The following is a 24436-nucleotide window of genomic DNA, read 5'->3' as shown; positions in this document are numbered from 1 at the left end:
GTTTGAGACTGTGGTGGCAAGTGCACGGCTCTGTTTGGTCGTGAGTGAGCGTGCAGACAGACTGTCATAATGTCTAGTAAACAGACTTGGAGCGACTGTCCGACCCAAGCTGGTTAAAGCTGCCATAATCAGCTGCTGGATATAAAGGTATAGCACATGAAGTTTTAAATAGTAAAATAAACTAAATGGTTAAATCACAAGTTAATTATAGATGTCGTGGCTCTCTTTTATCATGCAGGTTCATTGATCCTGTGGGTATGCTACCCTACTCAGTAGCTCCGCCAGCTATAACTAGCTGGTGAACTCTAGCCTACAACGTTAACCTACTCACTTGAGCTGGAAATCCCTACCATGCTACAGTATAATTAGCACCTATCTCAGCAGATGTCTTCAATATGTTTATTGTTGTGCCATATTTTAAATCTAAATTTGTTAATTTCTCTTCCTAAAGCCCAGCAGAGGACACTATTTTAAAGGATATTTTCAAAAATGTCTTATGGGGGAGCACGCCCCTAGACCCCCCTAGTTTTACTGGGTCACAGGAAAAATAATAGGTTTTATCTAGGGTCTTAGCCCCCCCAAAAGTGGGAACCTAGATTCGCCCCTGTAAGTAACCTCGCTGTTACATTACAATAGGCTACGCCATTTCCAATCTGGCAACATTAAGCACCTTGCCGCCTCCACTAGTTGCATCGTTTACAATAGTACATGACATCTGCAAGTGAAAAATATGTCCAAAAACTCCATCAAGGGGGAGGGGGCGGGGTCCCGCGACGAAGTGTCCTCTTTTTCACAAACTCAAATCTGGTCACCCTAGCAGAAGGCCCCAGAACCCTTGCAACATGTAGATGTCTTTGCATTGCCTTATCTTATATATATATATATATATATATATAAGCGCCTAGAGACAATTGTATTGTTATGGCGCTATATAAATTAAATTGAATTGAATTGAATTGAATTATCTTGATGACTAGCTGCTGAGCGGTTAGTGCTAGCTTCAGGTGTTAGCCAACAAGCAGCTGCTGCTAATGATCATCACGAGTCCAGGCCTATCCTTCAAACAACAGAGAGCATAACTCAGGCAAGGCACTGGCATGTCACCCTAACACCATGACACGAGACAAATGCAATGTGTAGTGAAATGCTTGTGACAGCAACTTCTACGCTAAGACTGGGCATGTTGCATCTTCCGGGATATAGGCCAGGACGGACAAACATATGCTTGTGGAGGACACATGCCTTAGTTGCAGGCAGTTACGGTGTCAAATGGTTGTCTAAACTATTAAACATAGTGTTGAACTAAAAACATAAAAATATGCACAAATTCTAGGGTATGCATATTTGATATATTGATAGCAAAACAAACTTTCTAGTTATAGACTCCAACACTGCAACACATTGCACAATGTCATTATATGGCCATGGTTATCATGCTTTTTTAATCTGTGATAAAATACCAGAAAAGGCTTCATAGTACGCTGCTGTGTTCTGGAGTGACCACAGTCTACAGTCTCACCCTTGAAGAAGAAGAATAGTATTTATTGCCAAGTAGGTTCATACCTACCTGGAATTTGCTCTGGTGTATAGGTGCATACAGTGAACATAAAACATACAAACACAATAAGTACTACACATAACATAAAACATAAAAACACACTAAGTACTACACATGAGAGAAGTACTTCAGATAAAACACAGTATATAGGATACAATATGATCACTATTTTAACTGCCTCAGTAGAGAGAGGATCCTTGAGCTTACTGTGACATAAACCATCCACACAGCATGGCCACCACCATCTGGATAATCTATGAGACTATGGAAAAATATCACTTGTTACAAATGACCACCTGAATAACCACCAAAAACCAACTGCTTTTTAGAGACCCAGGTTGGTAAGGCTGGCCACCACTGAAGTTCCGATGTGCACCAAGCTAATACTTTAATCCTACCATACATCACAAAAGACAGGACACGAGATAACAATCATCTGGTGGTCACGGAGAGATGGCTACATTCAGCAGCCGGCATTCATTTCACAGAACTGCATAATCCTGCCCACGGAAGCTGGGGAGCAGAGATAAAGATTCACGTTTGCGCCAAGCAAAACAGCACAATTAATAAGAGGCCTAGAGTGATGACACCTCTTTGCTCTGACATTTCTTATTTTCTCTGGGTGCACTTCGCGCTCTGTTCAGCTGTGCCGGTTCCCTGCCTGCTTCTCCCCCCCCCCACAGACACACACACACACACACACATTTTGTAAGTAATTCCCCCCCAGTTCATACGGTCATAATCTCGCCACCGATGAGATCACTGAGTGCAATAATGCTGAAAACCATTCTGTTAACAGAGCACATAAACACGATTGATATCAACCAGACGATATATGAAACTAATATACCTCCCCGCAACACAAACAACACAATCTGATTGAAAATTATGCCTGGGCCTCCATGTTATTTTGCACTAAACAAATGGACAGAAATTTTGATGGCAATACCTCTCCAATGGCTTTCTGACACTGAAGGTGTGGATATCAGCAGAACTGTGAGAGGGGAAGTTGTTGTTTTTTGTTTCTGTTTTTTTTTTTGTCATTTTACAGATACCTCTTTTCTACAATTTGTCTGACGGATGTCACCTTGCTGAACACATGAGCTGGGTGATGGGTGCTGATGATAGACTTATATTGAATATGTAAGACAATATATATATATATTATATACATCAAACAATATATATATTATATAAATTAAACAAAGGCTAGAGGGGTAGGTGCGGAGCTAAGGCATCCTGTTTGCCCAAACTGCCATGATGGCATTGGTGACAGAAGAGAAAAGCCTCACTGCATACAATTATGCTATATGTCACCATGCCAATATGATACCAATGGCAGGGATCCAACTTACATAAAAAAATGAATTTTTGTAGCGCCACTGTCTCCAGGGTAACATCCTGAACATGTCCTCTCAGATAAAAACACATATTTTTTGGAGAGTAACACATCCTTCAAATAGGTCCTGCGTTGTTTAACAGGCTTTCAGACTCCATTTGCAAAGCCTCACAGTGCCTTTCACATAGCTCAAAGATATTACACATCAAAATGTCTCCCATACAATGTAAACAGATAAGATTAGGCCTGCTGTTTTCCATTCTTGAAAAAAAAAAAAAAAAAGCCTGAATAAACAAAACAAATGATTGTTACAAATACTCAAACATATATCACTTAATAAACAAACAACAGCATGATAAAAATCCAAATGGCCAAAGTGCTAATTACACGCATTAACACTCATTTGCATTCAAGATACTACGCACATTTGCATAATGCGCCTGACACCAATATATCTACCGAGGCATCAATATGATTTTAATGACGCCTTGAGGAAATGTTCATTATGTACCGGTACTATCAAACCAGGCATAATGGAGGTCATTTTCTTAAGTTCCTGAATCGAGGGAAAAATAAGAAAAACACACTTTACGGTGTAACCAAGAAATCTATGGTCCCCCACACGCATGACAACATGTCACACTGGCCTAATCTACACACAGCTGACAGGAGTTTAAATTATACGTCATCTAAATGCAAATAAGATGCTTTCTACCTGCCTATGATAAACAGCTAACACACCAATATTGTGTTTTATGGAACCAATAAGAATGTATTACTAGGCCTCTGAAGATGGAGGACATTTACATGACCATTGGCTGTTCACAACCACACAGGTGGAGTGGACTTCATGACACTGACACTACTCTACAGTTGGAACTCAAATGCAGGCTTTTTATCATTATCTCTCTGTCTTATCATTACTTCCGCAAAGAAGGTCATCTTTTTGTCTGTCTGTCTGTTTCTTAGTCTGTTTATTTTCGTGAAACTTGTTGGAGGGGTGTGGCATGGGCCAAGGAAGAAGCCAATACATTATGGAGGGGATCCGACTCACAGGGAAGATTCACCAATAATTGTTTCACTTTCGTTATCATTGCGAGATCATTGCATGGCAGAGGTCTACGCTCTGCGAGTGCCCTTGCAGTTAAACTTAAAAAAATAGATAATACTCAATAAATGCTAGGGGAGAGAAAAAAAAGCATGTAGGGGTAGCTATCATGAAAGACCCATTAGAAAATTGTTCACTGGTAGATGTATGTGCGTGATGCATGTCAGACATTATTTAAATGTTCTGCCGGTCACTGTCAAATTACACACCTCATAAATAAGGTGAAAATTGAGTCATTTCTAGTGATTGCGGTTTCAAAGGAGTCATTACATTTTCGAGGACTGAGTTCCTTTATGATTGTTTTCACGAAGCACTGAATCAGACCATCTCCGATAAGATGTCATATTTCAAATACCCTGTAGCATTTCAGTGGTGATGAGAGCACACTCACTTCAATATTTCTCTCAGACTGACGTCTATTGTGTCAGATCAAATTAGTCATACTGAGGTATCTGGTTCAGACGGGCTAAACGCACATGTAATACAGCAGGGCCATAAGTAAACTCTTGAAGTCCACTCCGCCTGTGTTGTTGTGAACAGCCAATGGTCATGTTAATGTCCTCCATCTTCAGAGGCCTAGTAATACATTCTTATTGGTTCCGTTCTTGTCCTGGTGAGGACACTGGGATGATCAGAGAAGGCTGTGGTGTTGCGCACTGCACTGTCACAGAGTCTGAAACAGAAACATCCACAAATCAAGCACACTATTCTCTTCCACTCTGGCCTACATGCTGCATGTATGTGTAGGGGAGCGATTGGAGTAATACTAGCGCGGGCGTAAGTGCTAAGTAAGTAAGTGTAGGGGAGCGATTGAAGTAATACTTGCGCTAGGGTAAGGTTCATAATGAAGGATAACAACCTGAAAATTACAATGATGAAAAAACACCAACACAAGGGTATTACCAGAGATGGTGTATTATTGTTTCCGCTACTCATGTCTCTCTGGCCACTAAGAGGTTAAAGCCATTTAGCTGCAGTGTTTTGCTTTGCTGAAACAGCAACAGGACATTAATTTGACATTAGCGCAGAAACATCAATTCCTCTCCGTTTCCAACTTCAGTAATGCATTTACTGGAAAGAGATTAATATCAATTCCATAAATCATTCAGGAGCATCTCCAGACCCACAGACACTGGGCTAATGTCATATATGTTAGCTGATCTCCGTCTGCTAGGCCAGCGCCCATTAATCAATGTCCAGGCTCCTGCTCGGGTATTATATGAGGGGAATAGAGGAACTTTTACACAAATAAAATTTTAATATTCTTATTATTTAGATAAATTATTGAGGTACATACATTGGCCAATTCAAATTACAAATGTAATAATACTAAACTGGTCATATATTCCTCATTTAATATATTAATAAAAAATCGTCGCTATCACCTGTTTCCCTTTCACTTATTGCTATAGTTGCTAATGCTCCTGCAGTGTCTTTGGGTGCAGTGATAACAACTCAGATGCATTTTACAAACTTTCCTTTTATATTAATTTTGGATCAATCAAAAAACTTTTTTCAGAGGGAGGGCTCAATGACATATTGAAGAGACTCCAGCTTTTACGACAGCCCCTTTTTGAAATGCTATCCACACAGAGATCTGGACAAAACAAAAGTATGTGAAAAAAAGAATTCCACAAAATGGCAAATTGAACTTCACCGCTGAAAAAGCCGAGTGTGAATGGCTCGCCTGTCAAGAATATGAGAGGCAAGCGGAGACCCTGAACCTCATCTCTCGTCAGAGAATGATATTGTGAGTGTTCCAAAAGCGCTCGTTGACTCTCTGTCACTCCCGGCCCTCGGCAGCATGCCACTGCCCACTTGACCTTGTCAGGCAAAAAGCACTTTATTTTCATTACGCCCCCATTCACATCCCCACCTCTCCAACCCCAAAAGTGCCAAACAAAGGCCATTTACAAAGCATTCTTAAAAATATTAAATCTGTTTAATTACAGTTTTCAAGCGGACGAGGATGGACGAGGCAAAAGAACAGTTATTCACGTCAAGCGCTTTCGCTTTTTTTTTTTTTCCCTCCTCTAGCCGAGTAGATAATTAGCCATTAAAAGGCCTATCCGCGGTGACAATGGTCTGCTTCTAGCTCTGTCATCACTCATCACATGGTACACCACAGCATTTCCCCTGCGCGCGGCCTGCTAGATCACAGCTGGAGTGCTTTTTCAATGGTGTGGCGGGACGTATGGCTCTCCCGTCACATGCAAACGCATGGGGAATAAACATCTCTTTAACAGTCATGATTTAATTAGAGGGTAGTGTTTTTCAGGATAATCAAAACAGAAATATTAATAGCACAAAAATCACACTTTCAAATTCCCCCACGATCACAAAAGACATTAAGGCATCAGAAAGAATGGGGGGGTGGTTAATTAGTGATCTGTACAGTGCCACGAGCACCTACAATAATTCCCTCAAAGGGGAAAAAATAATTGAGAGAGGCAGTCTAATTGAGTCATAGGAAAAGGAGATTTGCTGTTTGACAGCTACCTTGCAAAGTTGTAGAAGGTTACTCTGCAATTATCTAAATATTTTGACATGGACAAAATCAAACAAAACAAAACAAAACAACAACAACAACAACAACAAACTGCAGATGCTTCATTATACTCCGCTGGTGTCACTCTTGTCGGCCGTGATCTTCTAGAAACATAGTAACGTTAACTACTGAGCAATGAGAGATAGTGTCAAATGCTTACACTACCTACCTTCCTTACCTACCTACATGTTACCAACCACAAGGGTACACAGCACACAGAGCAACTAGTGTAACACTACAATGGACTGATGGATCCACATACGGGTAGCCAGTATAGGACAGTAAAATGCACAATCACTAAGTGTCTTTTTTCACACTATTTCCCACACAGAAACAAACAGATCCTCACTCCATTGCTAGGCCATGGACTAGTTTCAATGGTTTTACTCATTATCTGATAAGTAGTAGTTTTTGGTTTATTAACACTTTTTTGGATAGGCAGCCTACAAAGACAGTACAGATGGTTGGTTGAAATTCAAGCTCAGTGTCTAATTGTTCACTGAACAGCACCTTAACCAAACCCAACCCCTGGCCCTTACCTTAACCATTAATTGTAGCCAACAGAGTTTCAAAAGACACTTTGTTTACAATTTCAGCATCTGTAGATAGTCTAGAGGGGACCATCCAAATAAAGTGTGACCTTGTTTTGTTTTCATAAACAATGATGATAAATCATGATCTTAATCTTAGATGTATTTTTTTTTAGCTCTGAACAAAGCCTCACTACTATACTACAGGTTACTTACTCTAAATAAAAAAAGCATATACCCTTCTGAACCTGCACAAGCAAGACAAGGGTCAACAATTGTCATGCGCTATCGTTGCTATACACATTGCTTTCCCCTTACCCTTTCCATCAGTAATGTATCCGTAATTGGTAGACTGGAAGCACCAGTCTCTAGAAAAGTGCTTAATGTGTAGCACATGGCCATTTCCTTGCCTCTCTGGCCATGAGAAACAAAATGCTTCATACCTACACTTGAATCTTGTGTATGTCAGCGAAGCATTTACAAGTGACACATTTATTTTAGTCTATAATGACAACAGGCTCTAAATGTCTTGTTTCTTGTAAGTAGCAGGCTAATAACAATTATCAACGGATTACATTTTATTCTGACATCTAGTGACACACAGTTTGTGTAAGAAAGATGTTTACAGCTTGTATATCTTGTATAACATGTTAATGAGTCTTCATGGCAAAAACCAAGTAATTACTCACCACTCTCGAAGCAGGCGTCAAAGATGAGATGTCCTTTCCGAGGGGCTCCTGTATATCCTGGAGGGGACACCGCCAGCTTGCTCACATTGCCCACCAAAGCATCCTCACCTCCAGCCTCATTTCCTGCTATGTAAACAACAGAAAACATCTGAACATGGTTCTCAGGAATAACACAAGTCCTTTAAGCATTCAGGATGGAAAAGATCATTTCCATACAACATGATTTTATTAAACTGCTGCAGCTAGTATTATCTGTCTCTGTTGAGAAAAAAATAACAACAATAAACATCAATGAAAAAGTGCAACACAGAACTTATTTGATAACCTTTTCTAAATACGTAATCCTAATGCAATAAACATACTTTAGGCTGAAATACTTTTACAGTTTTAAAATGGAAATCAGAATTCCCAGATCAACCTCAAACACTTAAAAGTTCTGTAGAGTGCATTCACCTAAGCCATAAATCATGGGGCAAATTCAGGTCGTATTCACTGAAATTGGTTTTACATTATGTAGTCTATCAGTTGTTTATGGAAGACGTGTGCTAAACTTTTTTTGAATGGACCAATTCCACACAGAAGACAGTCATTGGCGTAAGGGCTGTTTTAGTGTGAAAGAATGAAAGAAAGAATGCAACAAGGACTCAGACAGATATATAGAAAGATAGATAGATAGATAGACGAGGATGGGTGGACTGTGGGAGTCGTACAGAACTTCATACTAGGTTCGTCAGAAAAAGAGCTGTCGAGGACAAAAATGCTCAGGTGTAACTAAATGCATTGTCAAAATGGTGCATGGTAAGATGATGGGTTATGGATATCACTGCGAAGAAATCAACGTTTACTATGGTTGTAAGGAGCCAGCTAACCACCAATCCATTCTGCTAGCTTGACTGCTGCTAGCAAACTGCAGCGGACTGTTTACATCTCTGCCATGACCTGAATTGCCGAACGACGTCGAGCCCAACGTCATGCAAGGTTGTGGCCAACCAGACCTTCCTGAAATCACGCACATTTAATGGAGACCGAAATGCGGGAATTATGGAGGAACGCGAATTTGCTTTAAATTACACACCAGTATCGCTGTCTCTGTGGATCTCCTCCATCTTCCTTTCCCATTCGCTCAACACTGTCGAGACGCTGCCTGCTTGTTTCCACGGTAACGGTGTGTGACCCGGAGGAAGAGCTGGTGCCTGACGCTTTGACGTAATCGAAGCTACTTGCAGCAGGTGCATGCTGTGGTGGCAGGCTACAGCACCCCCATCTACGTGGATGCCTAGGTGGAAGCTGAGCTGCTGAATAGTGACAGGGACCAGAACGAAATTGGCTGAACGTGTCGACATATGTAATGACATGACTGTAATGCTGCGGATGACCTGAAAGATTTTCTCTTTTACGTCGGTGCTGATTAGCCTGCACAAGCTTACTGTAGGCTAAGTAATGCGACAGCGACAAAGAAAAGCCTACCCTGTTGATTCATGAACACTTAGACAAACATTTGAATAGCCTATCTTTATTCATAAGCGAACAGCAGTTTGAGCCTGCTTCAATATAAAAACACGTGTTCCACAGAGCTGAGAACACGATATAATTTCAAAATATCCTAAAAAATGTGCTTTGTGAACATTTCAAGATGTCTCTTCAAAGACTATGTGTCGATTATACATTGACTACTTTTAATGGATCATACAACAATTGAAGCGTGTGTTATTTGTCTGATATATTCGTTTTCCAGTGTTAGAACACCTGATTAGCTACATCAAATGAATGCCCATATGACTCGCAATCAAGCCTGCAGTATATAGACTTTTTGCAGGCTAATTTTCTGGTTATAAGCTCTAGACGGAGTGCCAGATGAACGACACCAAGAGGGGGCCCCTAATAAGACAGAATTGGCAATGGCTTTTTTTTCTCGTGTCCTCTCTCTGCCTTTCTCTGTATACATCTCTCTCTCTCTCTCACTCTCTCTCTCTTCTGTGATCGTATTTGAGCTACATGCTGCTGAGCAGCCAGGGTAGTGTGATTATTTTTTTAAATTACGAAGAATTGTGTGGTGCAATATCTCCTTAAAATTGAAAATTGAATAGCTGTCTTTCATGGTGTGTCATCCGCTAACATCTACAATTAAGTGGCTCCATGGTTCTGCGTTTGTTTGGCAGGGATGTCAAATCATATTATGAAACAGCTTGAAATAATATAGATTCTTTATTATGCTGTTTTTTTTTCTTTTTATCCTTGCCCTTGCTCTCAGATTTTTAATTTAGTTGAATGTGTTTCATGTGCACTCACAAACCGTGGTGGTGTTGTCTCATTCCTATTGATAGGTGGCTTAGAGATGCCAGAGTAGCCTTCAGTTGTCATGCTTGAGTTGAAGGGATGTACTTACTCTCTCCACCTTATAGTTTAAGTCTGTAAGTGTGTAGAATGACCAGATGACTTAACAAGCACATCACATAATGGAATACACAATACAAGCACGGTCCACTTTTTTGATTCTCTGATTTTAATTGCTTCCCATGGGACACCGCGTGTTTCTGTTACATCAAAAACAATAAGCGTCCAATGAACGCCAATATGCACCCCAACATGTTCACCATTGCAAGGTACTAAAATATTAATAACAGATTCATATTAAACAGTAAATAATAATGACAGATATGTCATGAATGAATCCGCTAAAATAAAAAGTAAACTTTGAAACAGTTGCTGTCTTCAATTTCAATGTGTTGCTTGGGGGAGGGGGGGGGACCACTTCTCCAGTACCCCTGTTCATGTGTGCACTGGAATTCATGCTTGACCATGTTTTGATGAGTGTACAGGAAAATCCTTTTCAGCTTGACCGTGTAGAGACCTGCTCATATGAACCATCCTCGATGAATGGGAGGTCATGCAATGAAAAGACTTTATGGCGACACATATAGTCACTATGGCGACAGCAATCAGGGGACCTGAGGGAGCAAGTGGGCTAAAAGTGAAAAGGAAGGGGGGGGGGGTGAGAAGCAGCTGACTCCAGCGACAGCTCATCCTAATGTACAGACACACTGTCTCCCGGGTAACTTAGACAGAGGTGTGTGTGTGTATCTATGGTATGTATTTGCAGTCGTGTGTGTATGTGTTTGTGAGACGGGGAGCATCTTCTGTATGCACTTCTCCCTCAGGTCTTTCCTTCAGTTTTTTGCATTCAGGAGCATCCTTCAAAGATCGTTTAAATATGACTCAGACTCCATATGCGTCACCGTTTCTGCACATAATATCATTCGAAAGAGAATGACACAATGTTCCATTTTATATTCCCACTTCTTTTCGACAATATAATTTACTACAATCTATTTTCTTTTTTTCGTTGTTTTTATCATTCTTTCCTTTGAGCAAGTGGAAGCACACATCTTAAAACGCAGAGAGCAGAGAGGCACGCACTTGACGTGAGAGATTGTATTTCGAGGAGCATCACTGCGGCTCTCCCTCTTGGTTCCGCTGGCTGAGTTCCACACCAACAGATGGGCCCATGTCAATAGGCTGCTATTAACTGGACACGCTCCCCTCTTGGGGGCAGGAGAAAAGTGCACAGAGCTCACGGACAGGAAGAAGCAGGCAACGCCCGAGGAGGAGCCACAGCTTCAGGCTCATAGTAGTCATGCACCGTGTGTTCACTGCCTGTGTTCACGAACACTTAGCATTTTTATTTGTGTGGTTTTTTTTTGTGCTACAATTAGATCATGAGAAAATATTCCACTATTTTCATGTCTGCTTCATGTACAGTTAAGATCTGGTAGCGAGAGAGTTTGTGAGTTTTGTCATTTCCTTTTATTTGCAGCATAAAAATATTTTTGTAGGAGCTTCTAATGCATAGGCAACAAAAGAGGACATCCTCACAAACATAGTGCATTTAAATATTGTCTTGTTTGATCAACTAAAATACAGTTTAATGTATAAAACAAAGAGACTCATATCTTTTTCTGTTATGAAAAATTCATAAGTGCCATTATCATCAAAGATAATGGCCAGATGCCAGTTGACTGTGATCCAGAACAAACATGGCCAGGTAGCAGTGGGAGATGTAAATTTACCAAGATCATACTTAAAGCAAGCACTTATGTGAAAATAGATAGAACCAGCACTGGAAGCTCCATTCAAACACTCAAAAAAATCCTGAAAATACATCATATCATTGGAGAGCTAAAATTCTGAATCAGTGAATAGTATTCTGAATAGTATATCCCTGTGCGCTTCACACATGTTTAAAAATGGAACCTTAAGGTGTTGCAATTTAAGATGTAACAGAACACAGCCATGTCTGGGTGTGTGAATGTGTGTGATGTACCAGAGACAGGGAGGGGGAGAGAGAGAGAGAGAGAGAGAGAGAGAGAGAGAGAGAGAGAGACGGTGAGAGCACGCGGCATGGCGCGCCACGGAACAGTGCAGTGGAGTCGATGAAGGCACACTGGTCGGGAGTATCTTAATGGCAGTGCTCCATCAGTATGTCATAAATCTGCCCTAGCCTCTCTCCCTCTCTGGCGTGTGTGTGTTTGTGTGTGTGTGTGTGTGTGTGCATGCATCAAAACAGCTTGAATTGAAGCAAGAGGAGAAAATGGAATGGCGTCCTAGCCAAGTGTCTCATGTGTTACACACAAACAGCATGGGGACAAATGGGTGGGGGGTGAATCTGAGGTGGTAGGGGGGGGGGGAGCTCGGGGAGTGAGTGGAGAGAGGAGAAAGGCAGATGTGCTGGTGTCATGTTGGTTGGAACAGTCTTCCCACCTTGTGGTAACACGGTGAACTGTAGCTGCATAGGAGCATGAGCGAGAGCGGGAGGCGGGGGGCGAGTGAGCGATAGCAAGAGAGGAAGAGAGGGAGAGAGAGGAAGGGAGGGAGGGAGAGAGAGTGTGAGAGAGAGAGAGAGAGAGGAGGGAGAGGGGTGAGTGAAACGAAAGTGAGCGAGGGAGAGAGAGCAGGGGAGAGTGAGAGAGCGAAGGCGAGAGAGGGAGTTTAAACTAAGAGCTATGTTTTGGGACTAGCTAATCTGAAGCCGAGCTGAGTGAGGATCGGAGTGCATTGTGTGAGTCTGTGTGCGGGGGACAGATAAGCCAAGACGCCCGCCAGCCCGACAGCTTGTTTTCATGTGCTGACTCTGGGGAGATTAAAAAAAAATATATTGACTCTTCAGTCGTGTGCCGAGACCCTGGGCACGAGCTCCACATTGAACTGAGGTGTAACCAAAAAACAGGAGGAAAAGGGACAATATAAGACAATAGCAAGCAAGCCGCTGTAGAGGATTTTTTTCCCCCTCTATCTCTCCTTTTTTTAATCTGTTCATTTTTCTTTCTTTTTTGCTTGGGACTGTCTCCCATCTCCCTGTAGAGGAAGGGAGACATCTGCTGAAGAGGAGCCGCTCGCGAGAAAATAATATTTACTAAATCACAGCCAGGACGGTGTGGGGGAAAAAAAGCCTTGACAACAAGATGTTTGAAATCAGCCGGACACTCAATGCTGCTTTGTTGAGCAATGAGGTAAAGGACACTGGATTTTTGTAATCTTCCCATCACCTTTCTCAGTGTGTGTGTTGCCAACCATTCTGTGTCTTATGTTGCGTGTGTATGCATTGATGTGCACATGCTTGAACAGTCTGTTGCAAGTAGAGGGGGGGTCAGTTAAAAGAAGGAATACTGAAAGCTAGTCATGTGCTTTGTATTTTAAAGGGGCTGTCTTGCTCATAGCAAAAAATTGGTGGCTAGGAGACTGGCGCTTTCTCTGTGAGTGAGTGTGTGTGTGTGGGTGTGTGTGTGTGTGTGTGTGTGTGGGTGGGTGTTGGTGTATGTGTGTGTGTGTGTGTGTGTGTGTGTGTGTGTGTGTGTGTGTGTGTGTGTGTGTGTGTGTGTGTGTGTGTGTGTGTGTGTGTGTGTGTGTGTGTGGGTGTGGGTGTGTGTAGCAGACACAACTGTCTCATCCTCTCATTTACCCAAAGCAAGATGGCTTTTACTGCTGAGCTTGCTTGAGAGAATTGATCATGTGGGGCTGGAAATGTGTTTCTGTGTAGTCTATGCATTTCTGTGTGTGTGTGTGTGTGTGTATATATATATATGTGTGTGTGTGTGTGTGTGTGTGTGTGTGTTAGTCATTAGTTTAAGCAATATCGTAAGCACACTCAGCTGTCTGTCAGCATTGCCGTCCACTTTCCACTTTCTCTCTCTTTGCTCTCGGCTTTCTCTCTTTCCTCTCTAGATACTCTGTCCATTCAATGCCCTCTGTCCTTTTGTACTGTTCTAGCTCTGTCTCTTTTCTTTTTTCTCCTCTTTTTCTCTCCTCCCTCTCCCCTGTCTGTTGTCTGTTTGTGTTGCGTGCTGTGAACGTGCGTCCGGTGAACAGCATCTCAAGATGATGGTGAGGTTCCCCCAGCACTCGGGACTAGCCCCTGCTGAAGGCTCCATCCCTGAGATGCGGTCGCTGCTCTTTCCCAGAGACTTGCCCTCCACCCACAGGGGCTCCAGTTCACCTTTGGTAAGAGGATAGGCAAACCGGAAAAAAAAAATCATTGTTTCTCTTTTTTTTTACAGTAAAAAGAAAAATATGAATGAACGCAAAGAAACTAAGTGAGCAAATAAAGGAAACATGACAGAAATAGTATCTAGTAAGTCAAAACAACTATAAGCCTGGGAATTGAATTAGTGTCTGTTTACTTACCACTGCTCTGCTTCAGTCATGCAATAAGTTGCCGCAGTAGAGACAGCGGTGATGTTTTTTCATGTCAGAACTTTTTGCAGTTGAAAGTGCCGGTGGCTTATTTTTACTGTGTGTGTGTGTGTGTGTGTATAAGGTGTAGGAGTGGTTCTCATGTATTTGTTATTGTGAAGTGTAGTGAGATATTGCACAAGACATTATTTATAAACTGCAAACTCTGAGAAATAATTTGCTTCCTGCCTCGACAACATCCCCAGAGCATATCTATGCAGTGCCATGGCACGTTTCACATGTAGTTTGGATAAAACCTCCTCTTCCCACTGCGCACCGAACTTTTTGAACTCCTTTCATTCCAATCCCCCTTCCCTGAGCTTTGTCTCCTGGTGCGGTTTGCGAAAATGGTGCTGTGTTGACGCTTGCTTCTGCTGAGGAGCAGCGCAAGAGAGGAGGAAGGAGAAAAAAGCAGGGGAAAGCCCTCGCTGGAAAGCGTGGAGAGAAAATCCCTTACTTGGTGCATTAAATTGACATGAAACTGTGGGTGTCTAATCTGCGATGGGCTGTTGTTCCGCTCCCCGTCAGCCAGGCTCAGGCTTCCAGCCCGAAGCTCGCTTCAGTTTCTCAAAAATCATTGTAGTGCTGACAGCCCAGTACCCAGGGCTTCTGCCAGCTGTACCGGGATGCGGTGCAGTGTGAATGAATAAGAAAGAGAAAAAAAAACAGGCAGTTTGAACCAAACAAACACACTGTAATGGCCTCTCTCTCTCTCGCTCTCGCTCTCTCTCTCTCTCTCTCTCTCTCTCTGCCAGCTCAAGCCAAATTATGCTGTTCAAGGACAGGTTTTCTATAGGGAGATGCTGCCATTCCATCTTTAGAAACCATCAGGAAATCTGCTACTTGAGGCGTGGGTGTTATTTGTGCTGTAGCAGGACCTGAGAGCACTGTGATTGTGTTTCCATTATACTAAATCACCTGCGAGTTATAATCTAACCCCATGAGAAATCATAGCAGCAAGGGTCCGTTGTGCTACTTAATGTCAAAAGGATCAATGAGGATTTTTTTTGTAAATCACCACCAATACACCAATACAGGAAATTCAAGTTTTTATACTTTCATAATTATTATTTTCACTTCCATATTTAATGATTTTGCACCCATTGCTATAATCTTATAGTCTAGAATTACATTATATAAGTGATTTAAGTATAATCATCTTTTTTCTATTATTTCTGCATAACCATTTGTTTCATTGAAAACAAAATCAATCCCTTTCAAAGGGGCTTTAACTTTTTCGGTTTTAGTTGGTAATTTCCATATATTTGTTTTGTATAAGGGCCTTCGTGACGTGCGTTAGAAATGTAATTAACCAGGTTAAAATAGACCATCGTTACAGTGATTAATGGCTCCTTCATTTATTGGCGCTAAATCATTTGCATACATTAGACAGCCGTGCTGGACGAGTGGTAAAGGCCTATCTCTGCACGCCTAGTGAGACGCGCTCACCCTCCTGTGAGGAAGTGACTGATGCTGGTATTGTGATTCTGCCAAGAAGCTGCACTGCAGTCAGGGGTGTTTGCAATGCTGGCGGTGGCTCTAGGAGTCCAGAATATTCTCCATTCATCACCATTGCATTTCCTAACATACTGTTTTCTTGTCACTATTGTTGTTGCTGTCACAGCAGCTTTTCAGACTGATGTTTTCATGTACTGCAACACAGTTGGTAGTCTCAGGTATGAAAAGATAAATCTATACCTCTGGTTGTTGTCAACAAAAATTGTAGAATATACACTTCCCACTGATAATTTCAAGTAAAATAAAGCACAAATGATCATCAAAAGCAGAAATATAGATTTACCTCACGAAACACTTCTCCATCTGAAAACCCAACAACCCCATTGAATAAAAAAAAAAAAAACCTTTTTTAACAAAAGACTTTAGCTCTACCCCCCGTTAACATCTCCCCCACTGAAAGAGCTTAATGGCCGTGATCTCAGCCGATTGCCAATGTCCCAGAAGCTGTTTGCTGTGCTGTGCTGTGCTGTGCTGCTGGGCTCCGTGTGTGTGTGTGTGTGTGCCGGCGGAGGCTGAAATAATGTCCAGCCAGCTGGAGAAATGTAATGAGCTCTGCAGAAGGACCCGAAGAGCCCCAGCCATGGCAGGAACCAGAACCATAGAGCCAGAGCAGGAGCAGGAGCTAAGGCTGGAGCTGTGCTGTGCTGTGCTGTGCTGTGCTGTGCTCTGCGGTGCTGTGCGGTGCTGTGCGGTGCGGTGCGGTGCGGATCCTGATAACATTAGCCTCTCTCTCTCTCGACGCAGGACTGAAAGCACTGCGCAAAACCGAGAAAGGTTCAGGCTCGTCCAGCACAGCAGGGACAATCAATCACTTAGGCTGTAAATGGCAAAATCCAAAAAAGATGCCAACGTTATGTGTGTATGGCCACTGGCAAGGCTAACCACTATGCTTGTATGAGTGGGTATTTTAATGTGAGGTGTCGTTTCTGTGTGTGTGAGACCTGCTCATTTTGACAGAGCCCTTCACTGATTATGCTCTAAAGCTGGTGTGTTTCGCAATGCCCAGATTCATTTTGCAACTTGATTTTCTGCTTTTGTCACAGAAAAAAAAAAAAAAACATTTCAGATGATCGTCGCCCCCCCCCCCCCCCCAAAGAAAATCCTCACAAACAGAAAGGCGATGAGCCGTGCAGTGAGGGAATAGTGAAGCGATTGGCAAGGTGCTCCTGGCACTTGGGAGACAGCAAGGGTCATCTCTATACCACAACAATGATTAGCTGTGCCCATCTGCCGTACCAAGCCTGGTTCCTCCTCTCCTGATTACCGTGTTTCTCTGGTTAGTGTAACCCAGGAAATTAGTTCATTCAAGCTCCGCAGCCTCCCCTCGCCCGCCTGCCTCACGAACAGGTGCAGCATTCTGCTCTGCACAAAGACGCTGCAAGTGCACCCGGGCCTTCCACACACACATGCGGTGCAGCAGAGCAGACACACTCTCTCACACACACACACACACACAGACACACGCACACACGCACACACTCACACACACAAACTCACACACACACACACACACACACACACACACACACACACACACACATGGATTAGAATTACATTCACTGATGAAGATTACTGTATATTTAGCCTCAACACTGCATCTTTTAGCATGCAGTATACCATGTATGCAGTATACCATCATCATGTATGAGGTATGGGTACTTATCCAATCCATAGCTGTCGTGTAATTTTACCAAAGGTTAAGTTCACAATTTCCCCAAATGTATTGATTGTTGATATATTGGTATGCTTATGTACTTGTGGGAGCCTTTTCTAACGAGGATTGTCGACAGAAAAAAAGAGACTGTGAAGGACAGGCGAGGGACATGTGTATAACCGGAGAGCCTCACTGAGAAATGTGTGAGTGGCTCTTCCTGGAAGCTTGCGCCATCAGCTGTGACCAGGGCAATGCTCTCTGGCAGGCCAGCCATTCATTTGGGGAGAATGGCACTCCAAAGTGCTATTTATCCTGCAGGTCAATCAGCGGTCACCTCTGCTGCAGCTGCAAGAGAGTACCACTCACCTCCGATCATGCTGTAAGAGTGTGTGCTGCTGCTGTTTGTGTGTGTGTGTGTGTGTGTGTGTGTGTGTGTGTTTGTGTGTTCTAATATATCACATATGTGTGTAAGTGGCTGTTTGTGTGTTCTATATGTCATCTATGTGTGTGTGTTTGTGTGTGTGTGTGTGTGTGCGTGTGTGTGTGTGTGTGTGTGTGTGTGTGTGTGTGTGTGTGTGTGTGTGTGTGTAATTGTGGGCATAAATGACAGGGGATGAGGGTGAACTTGATGCCCAGATGTCTTCAATCTGCCTTCCTTCTTAATAACACAGATTCTACATGCTCAAACCTGTACTAGTTGTGGTATTCGTTTACTTTGTATCTTATTAACTAACGTGATTCAAATATTAATATTGTTATTTACGTGTCAAACTACAACTCAACTGAATAGAACTCTTCCATAACAGAACAATAGAATAGGTTTTGTTTGTTATTTTTTATGTTGTCAGAATGGAGGTATTCCATTCACAGCCACTAGTACTTGTATTGTTGTATTGTTTTCTGTAACCCCCAGTGGACTGTATGAGGTCCCTTTGAGCTCTCTAAAAATAAACCCAATGTCAAGTCACCAATACACCGGCGAACATTGCCATCTCGGTGCAGAGGGATACACACAGCATTCCAACAGAGAGCACAGTGTCCGAGCCATCAGCCATGCCGTCATCCACTGACCGGAGGTCATTCCTTCTCTCCTATTTCAATTACAGAGAACGGCCGCAAGGATCATACTGCAGAACAGGGGAAGGTTATTGAATCTCACACAGGCTAGGCATTGCCACTGACCTTATACTTTTCTATTAGCGTCATGTTTGCCATGAAATCTACCCAAAGAATAAAAAACTAAATTGACTCAATATCAATCCGGCTGAACAATATGGAACCGCAATCTGTGATTCTTCAGATTGGACCAAAAATAAATCTGTTCACGCTGGAGACATATTGTTTTTTGCGGTGTGACTACGGAACCAGAGAAGCTCACGGGTCTAAGGTGTAAGCTACAAACCACACGAGAGAAAAGTAACACTTAAAAAACCTGACCAAGGTGACCTTGTAAAATCCCTGAAAACAAGATTAATTCACACTCCTAACACCTTCCAAAGCAACAGATGTTGTTTGTGGTCCTGCATAGCAGGTTGAGGCGACTAGAAAGAGCTAGCTTCTCGGCTAGACTCCAGTCCTGTTTGTAGTAATGATCAGGCAACCTGTTTGGTGTGTGTGTTCATACCAGTTGTGTGTGAATGTGTAGGTGATAGTGTATGTTTGTAGACATATGTGAGTGTGTGTGCTTGTGTGTGCAAATACAAATGTGTGAATATTTACAAATGGGATTGTCTGCATGTGTATACGTATATGTGTTTCTGTGTGTGTATGTATGTATGTATGTGTGTGTGTATGTGTGTGTGTGCGTGTGTGTATGTGTGTGTGTGCGTGTGTGTGTATGTGTGTGTGTGCGTGTGTGTGTATGTATGTGTGTGTGTGTGTGTGTGTGTGTGTGTGTGTGTGTGTGTGTGTGTGTGTTTGTGTGTGTGTGTATGCTCCAACAGCACCACGCACACTGCTCCACGGGGTCACTCCACACACAACACACCGAACACACACCACAGCCGAAAACACACACCACAGCCGGACACACACTACAGCCGAACACACACTACAGCCGAACACACACCACAGCCGGACACACACTACAGCCAAACACACTCTACAGCTGAACACACGCTACAGTCGGACAGGTGCTAAAGCCGAATACACACTTCAGCCGGACACACACCACACCCAAACACACACAACAGCCGAACACGCGCTACAGCCGAATACACACTACATCTGGACACACACTACTTCTGGACACACACCACAGCCAAACACACACCACAGCCAAACACACACCACAGCTGGACACACACCACAGCCAAACACACACAACAGCCGAACACACACCACAGCTGGACACACACCACAGCCAAACACACACCACAGCTGGACACACACCACAGCCGGACACACACCACAGCTGGACACACACCACAGCCAAACACACACAACAGCCGAACACACACCACAGCCGGACACACACCACAGCCGGACATACATTACAGCAAAACACACACCACAGCTGGACACAGCACTTTGAGCCTGGGGAGAGCAGGTGCCATCTCTCGTGCCCTCGCCACACACAGACTCACATAGACATACACACACAGACACATATATATGTGCATACAGACACACACAGGCATTCACATCCTCCTGGGGTCCTCTATTCAGCTGGGCCCCAGCTAACACTAGCTTGCGGCACACACACACACACACACACACAGACACACAAGCACGGCTCATTGACTCACTGGGACTGAGGGCTGACAAACTGGTGGCACGCTATTATGTATCAACGCTGGGAGGCGGATTTGAATCACAATTCACACGCCAGTGGAATTAGTGGCAGCTTTTGGGTGCATCCTTTGATGTGTCGACTACGGCGAGCAGGAGGTGAGCGTTACAAGGTTTTGGGGAGAAATTAGTCAGGAGTGTGAGGCTCGGGCGTAGAGGAAGGTCGGGTCTGGTGATGCAGGTACGCTGACCTGGAAGTAACGGCCTGTGATATCCCCTGCAGAGAAGAGAGTGAGGGGATCATGAATCCTTTGGAAAAAGCCTGCCCACAGCTCTCTCTGTTGGTGTCTGTGTGTGTGTGTGTGTGTGTGAGAGAGAGAAAGAGAGAGGGAGTAAGAGATTGTGTGTGTGTGCGTGTATGTGTGTGAGCGAGAGAGAGAGAGATTGTGTGTGCGTGTGTGTGTGTGTGAGAGAGAGCGAGAGAGAGAGAGAGAGAGAGAGAGGGAGAGAGAGAGAGAGGGGTCCATTCATCATGTGGGAGGCAGCAGTGTTTGTCTGAGATTGTGCTGCGTTGAAAATGAACATCTGAGTGGAAGAACCGGTGAACACTGCAGAGCTTTGTAGTCGAAATGAGCGAACCTCAACCTGTGCCATACAACACAAAGACTAACAGCCCCCACTGGTGCCAAACAATAATTGTTTCCAATAGCACGACACCAATGCTAGATTGATCATGCTAATGGCATAATAGCATCGAAGGAGATAATATTCTGGACATAGTACATTAGGGCATGTGTGTTTTATTTTGCCACAGAAATGGATCGCAATTTGCACTACAACGGCACTTCACTTCTGGTTCTGACTAAATGGGCAAATTATTCCATGATAATAGAGTCTATTGTTCTGTGCCTATTTACAATTGTCTCAGAATAATTATAAATGGGAAGCTGCATAAATAAATAAATGACACAGTGCAGCATGAATGCCTAAAAGCAGGGTTTACGCGCCTCGACGTTAGCGCTGTAATGACTGCTTTTGTTAATTAGAGAGAGAGGGGAGGGGAGTCGCCAAAGTGGCTCTTATTCAGAACAGATCACTCTGAGGTCCTATTGGCAGGCCACGTCTCCAGCACACCAGCATATGCCCTATGTATTCCCTCTGGGCTGCACCGCCACCAAAATCCTGCACCCCTCAACCCCCCCTCCAAAAAAAAAAAAAAAGGACAGACTGCCATTATGAATTGAGATAATCTCATCATAATAGGAGACAGAAAGAAACTCCAGACCTCTTCTGAAGACGCAGGCCTAATTTGAAATGCGCTAATTCTCCCAAAGGCCCTTGTCACATGTTGACACCAAATTACACCGGGCCAATATGTGTGCAAAAGCCATGGCATCATAACTGGTCAGACAAATTGGATGCACCTGCTATTTGAGGATCGTAATCATCCCTCACTATAGGGGCGGCTATCCGTGTGGAGAGCCAGGGGCTGTTAGAGAAAGAGGCAATGGCGTGAGTCATACCTCGCTGGCCGTTTGTGGAGTGATAAATGCGGGCAAACGCCTGAGCGATAGGCTGTGCCCGAAAGTTGACATGTTGATGAACAGGCCCGCATTCTGGAATTGATAGTTTCTTACCCGGTGCGTTTTTACTGATTTACTAATTGTTTGGGGGGATAGCGCTGCAGCTGTCATGAATAAATGATGTCTCCTTGGCGTGCGTGGGGATGGCTGAAGCAAACCTCAGCGCCGCGGCATGACCTCCTCGGAGAGAGAGAGGGGAAGAGAGAGAGAGAGGCTCCAATATTGGTTGCAGCCCTGAGGAGGAGAGGAGAGGCAGCATCCCCACTAGTTTTCTGGTGCATAAATAATGCATGCCATCTAACAGCGAGCGTTAAGGTTTTAAATGGTCTAGCATGACGCCTGCCGCAGATGTCAATGGCCAGCTTCTGAAATGACGTCGTTTTAGAAAGAGCAGAAAATGTATGTATGGTATTTAAACATCTCTCTCTCTCTCTCTCTCTCTCTCTCTCTCTCTCTCTCTCTCTCTCTGTGACTCTCTTGTTCCCTCTTACACTCTGATTACTAACCTTGCTGCCAGGGCTTTGGCGGGGAAATAAGAGCGAGACAGAGGCATTGCATTGCAAGGGAATGACTTTACTTTCACCGGAACATGGAACCTGGAGAGCCAAGGTGATAAGGGATGTTCACACAACGAGATGGGAGGAGAGAGAGGGAGAGAGAGAGAGAGACAGAGAGAGAGAGACAGAGACAGAGAGAAAGAGAGAGATTGCATGCTCACAGATTACCCCCGAGACTTGAGCTTAGGACAACCGCACAAATAACATCCTGTAGAATTTAAAGATAACAGATTAGGTGACCACTGGCAAGGAGATGGCTTTTTCTCCCCCTTTTCCTTGCTTTGCTGCATCGTAAATTCATTCTTTACAGCAGGCCATCTTTTTCCACGGCAGGTAATCTCCTGTGCCATTACTACAAGTAACTGTCATTACACAAAAAAAGGGAGCAAAAAGGGAGAAAAAAGCATGAAGTAATCCAGAAGTAGTGAAACAGCGAGGCGGCCTTTTCGTCTGTGGGGTCCTGTTGTACATGGGGGCCAGTGTGTAGTGAAACAGCGATGCGGCCTTATCATCCGTGTGGTCCTGTTGTACATGGGGGCCAGTGCGTAGAGTAGTGGCAGTATGAAGCTTGCGGCTCTGGAGGGTGGCGCTGATTAAAGCCTGGTGCAGATGGGCCACAGCGGTCAGCCTCATTGTGTGATGGAGGGATCTGGCTGGGATCAAACACAGCGCAGGGACCCCCCCCCCCCCCCCGGCACACAGCACCGTACATCTCCAACTCCCCCGCAGTGCCCAACACACACAAGTGCACACACACGTACGGACGGACACACACACATACTCACAAATATACACACACACAAAAAATGGTTGCGCCTACACACACTCTAAACACACACACACCCATACATACACACACACGCACTCACAGACTAGAGATGGCAGTGATGGTGGTGCTGATGACAGAAAAACAAATTGCTTGCGTGCATTTTTTTGTCCTCGTATCCTATACATCAGACGAGCGCACCACTGCGCCCCAAATGGACCATAATCAGACACTCCTACCGTGTCTGCATCCTAATGCCAGAATACATACAAAAGCAAAAGTCCCTTGCTTTCATCTTTCGAAATACAAAAAAGGATGGAAGTGCTGTTATTGTATGTTTGGAGAGAGAAACACACAGAAAATAACCCTAACCATCGCATTCATCTGTTTTTCATTAAAGCCTGAAATTATACTATATATGTCACAATAATTATCAAATAAACCACAAAAAGCACTGTTTTCATAAGAGAGTTCAAACATACAGTCAACGAGTAACCACTTTACAAATTAACATAAGTATGTCTCGGCTGTGTCAACTTCAAAATTGTTTCATTTGAGCTTCCTAGCATGGCGCAAGTCACAACTCAAACTAATGCTCTATCCTGAAGCCAGCATGAAGAATGAATGTGTTGCTGAAGTGTTTCTCCGAGGTGCTGACAAGAGCAGGGGTTGAAGTGCCCGTGATTCATGTCTTCTGACACACAGAGTGATTGTGTGTTGAGAGGAGGAAACTTTGCTTTTTATTCTCAAAGAGCTCAATAAGGATTTGGCAGCTGCTTGTCTGGTCAAACTAATGTAGGAGCTTGGAACGAAACAGAAGCACCAGACTTAAGCAAAGCAAAACTGAGCATGATGGCTTAATGCATCTGTCAGCAGAACTCTAGTATATTTAAAATGGATACAGATAATAACCTCCGGCTGCTTTCAAGCAGTGAATGATAACCAATAACTCAATTTCGGTTATATTGATTTGACAGTTTCGGAAAGAAAAAAACATGTGTATAAAGCCGAAGTTATCAAGACAACACAAGCTGCTACACTGTACCAGACTGTAGGAACATTATGAAACCATTACATGTGGGCTTACTCACTCTCTTCCACTGTGTTTGTTTGTTTGCCATGTTGCATGG

General features: G+C 43.5%; 2 protein-coding genes across 10 annotated transcripts in view; one reads left to right on the top strand and one right to left on the bottom strand.

Annotated features, from left to right (window-relative positions):
* agbl4 (AGBL carboxypeptidase 4) overlaps positions 1–8947 on the bottom strand; it is a 314407-nt gene extending 305460 nt beyond the window's left edge. The window contains exons 1-2 of one of the 2 annotated variants that reach the window (XM_031574637.1): positions 8848–8947; positions 7773–7898 (exon numbers count right to left, since the gene is read on the bottom strand). In XM_031574637.1, coding sequence (XP_031430497.1) covers positions 7773–7898; positions 8848–8878 — 157 coding nt within the window. In that variant the 5' untranslated portion in view covers positions 8879–8947. The remainder of the gene's footprint in view (positions 1–7772; positions 7899–8847) is intronic. The other variant, XM_031574638.1, reaches the window with a different exon arrangement.
* A 3505-nt stretch (positions 8948–12452) lies between these two features.
* elavl4 (ELAV like neuron-specific RNA binding protein 4) overlaps positions 12453–24436 on the top strand; it is a 78966-nt gene continuing 66982 nt past the window's right edge. For 3 of the 8 annotated variants that reach the window (XM_031574631.2, XM_031574629.2, XM_031574627.2), the window contains exons 1-2: positions 12454–13279; positions 14136–14267. In XM_031574631.2, coding sequence (XP_031430491.1) covers positions 13232–13279; positions 14136–14267 — 180 coding nt within the window. In that variant the 5' untranslated portion in view covers positions 12454–13231. Of the gene's footprint in view, positions 13280–14135; positions 14268–24436 lie in introns of all 8 variants that reach the window. The other 5 variants (XM_031574633.2, XM_031574632.2, XM_031574630.2 and 2 more) reach the window with 3 other exon arrangements.

This window comes from Clupea harengus, chromosome 10, assembly GCF_900700415.2.
Source record: "Clupea harengus chromosome 10, Ch_v2.0.2, whole genome shotgun sequence".
Lineage (NCBI taxonomy): Eukaryota > Metazoa > Chordata > Actinopteri > Clupeiformes > Clupeidae > Clupea > Clupea harengus.
Note: the sequence above shows the minus strand (reverse complement) of the source record. Positions and strands in the feature narration are given on the sequence as shown.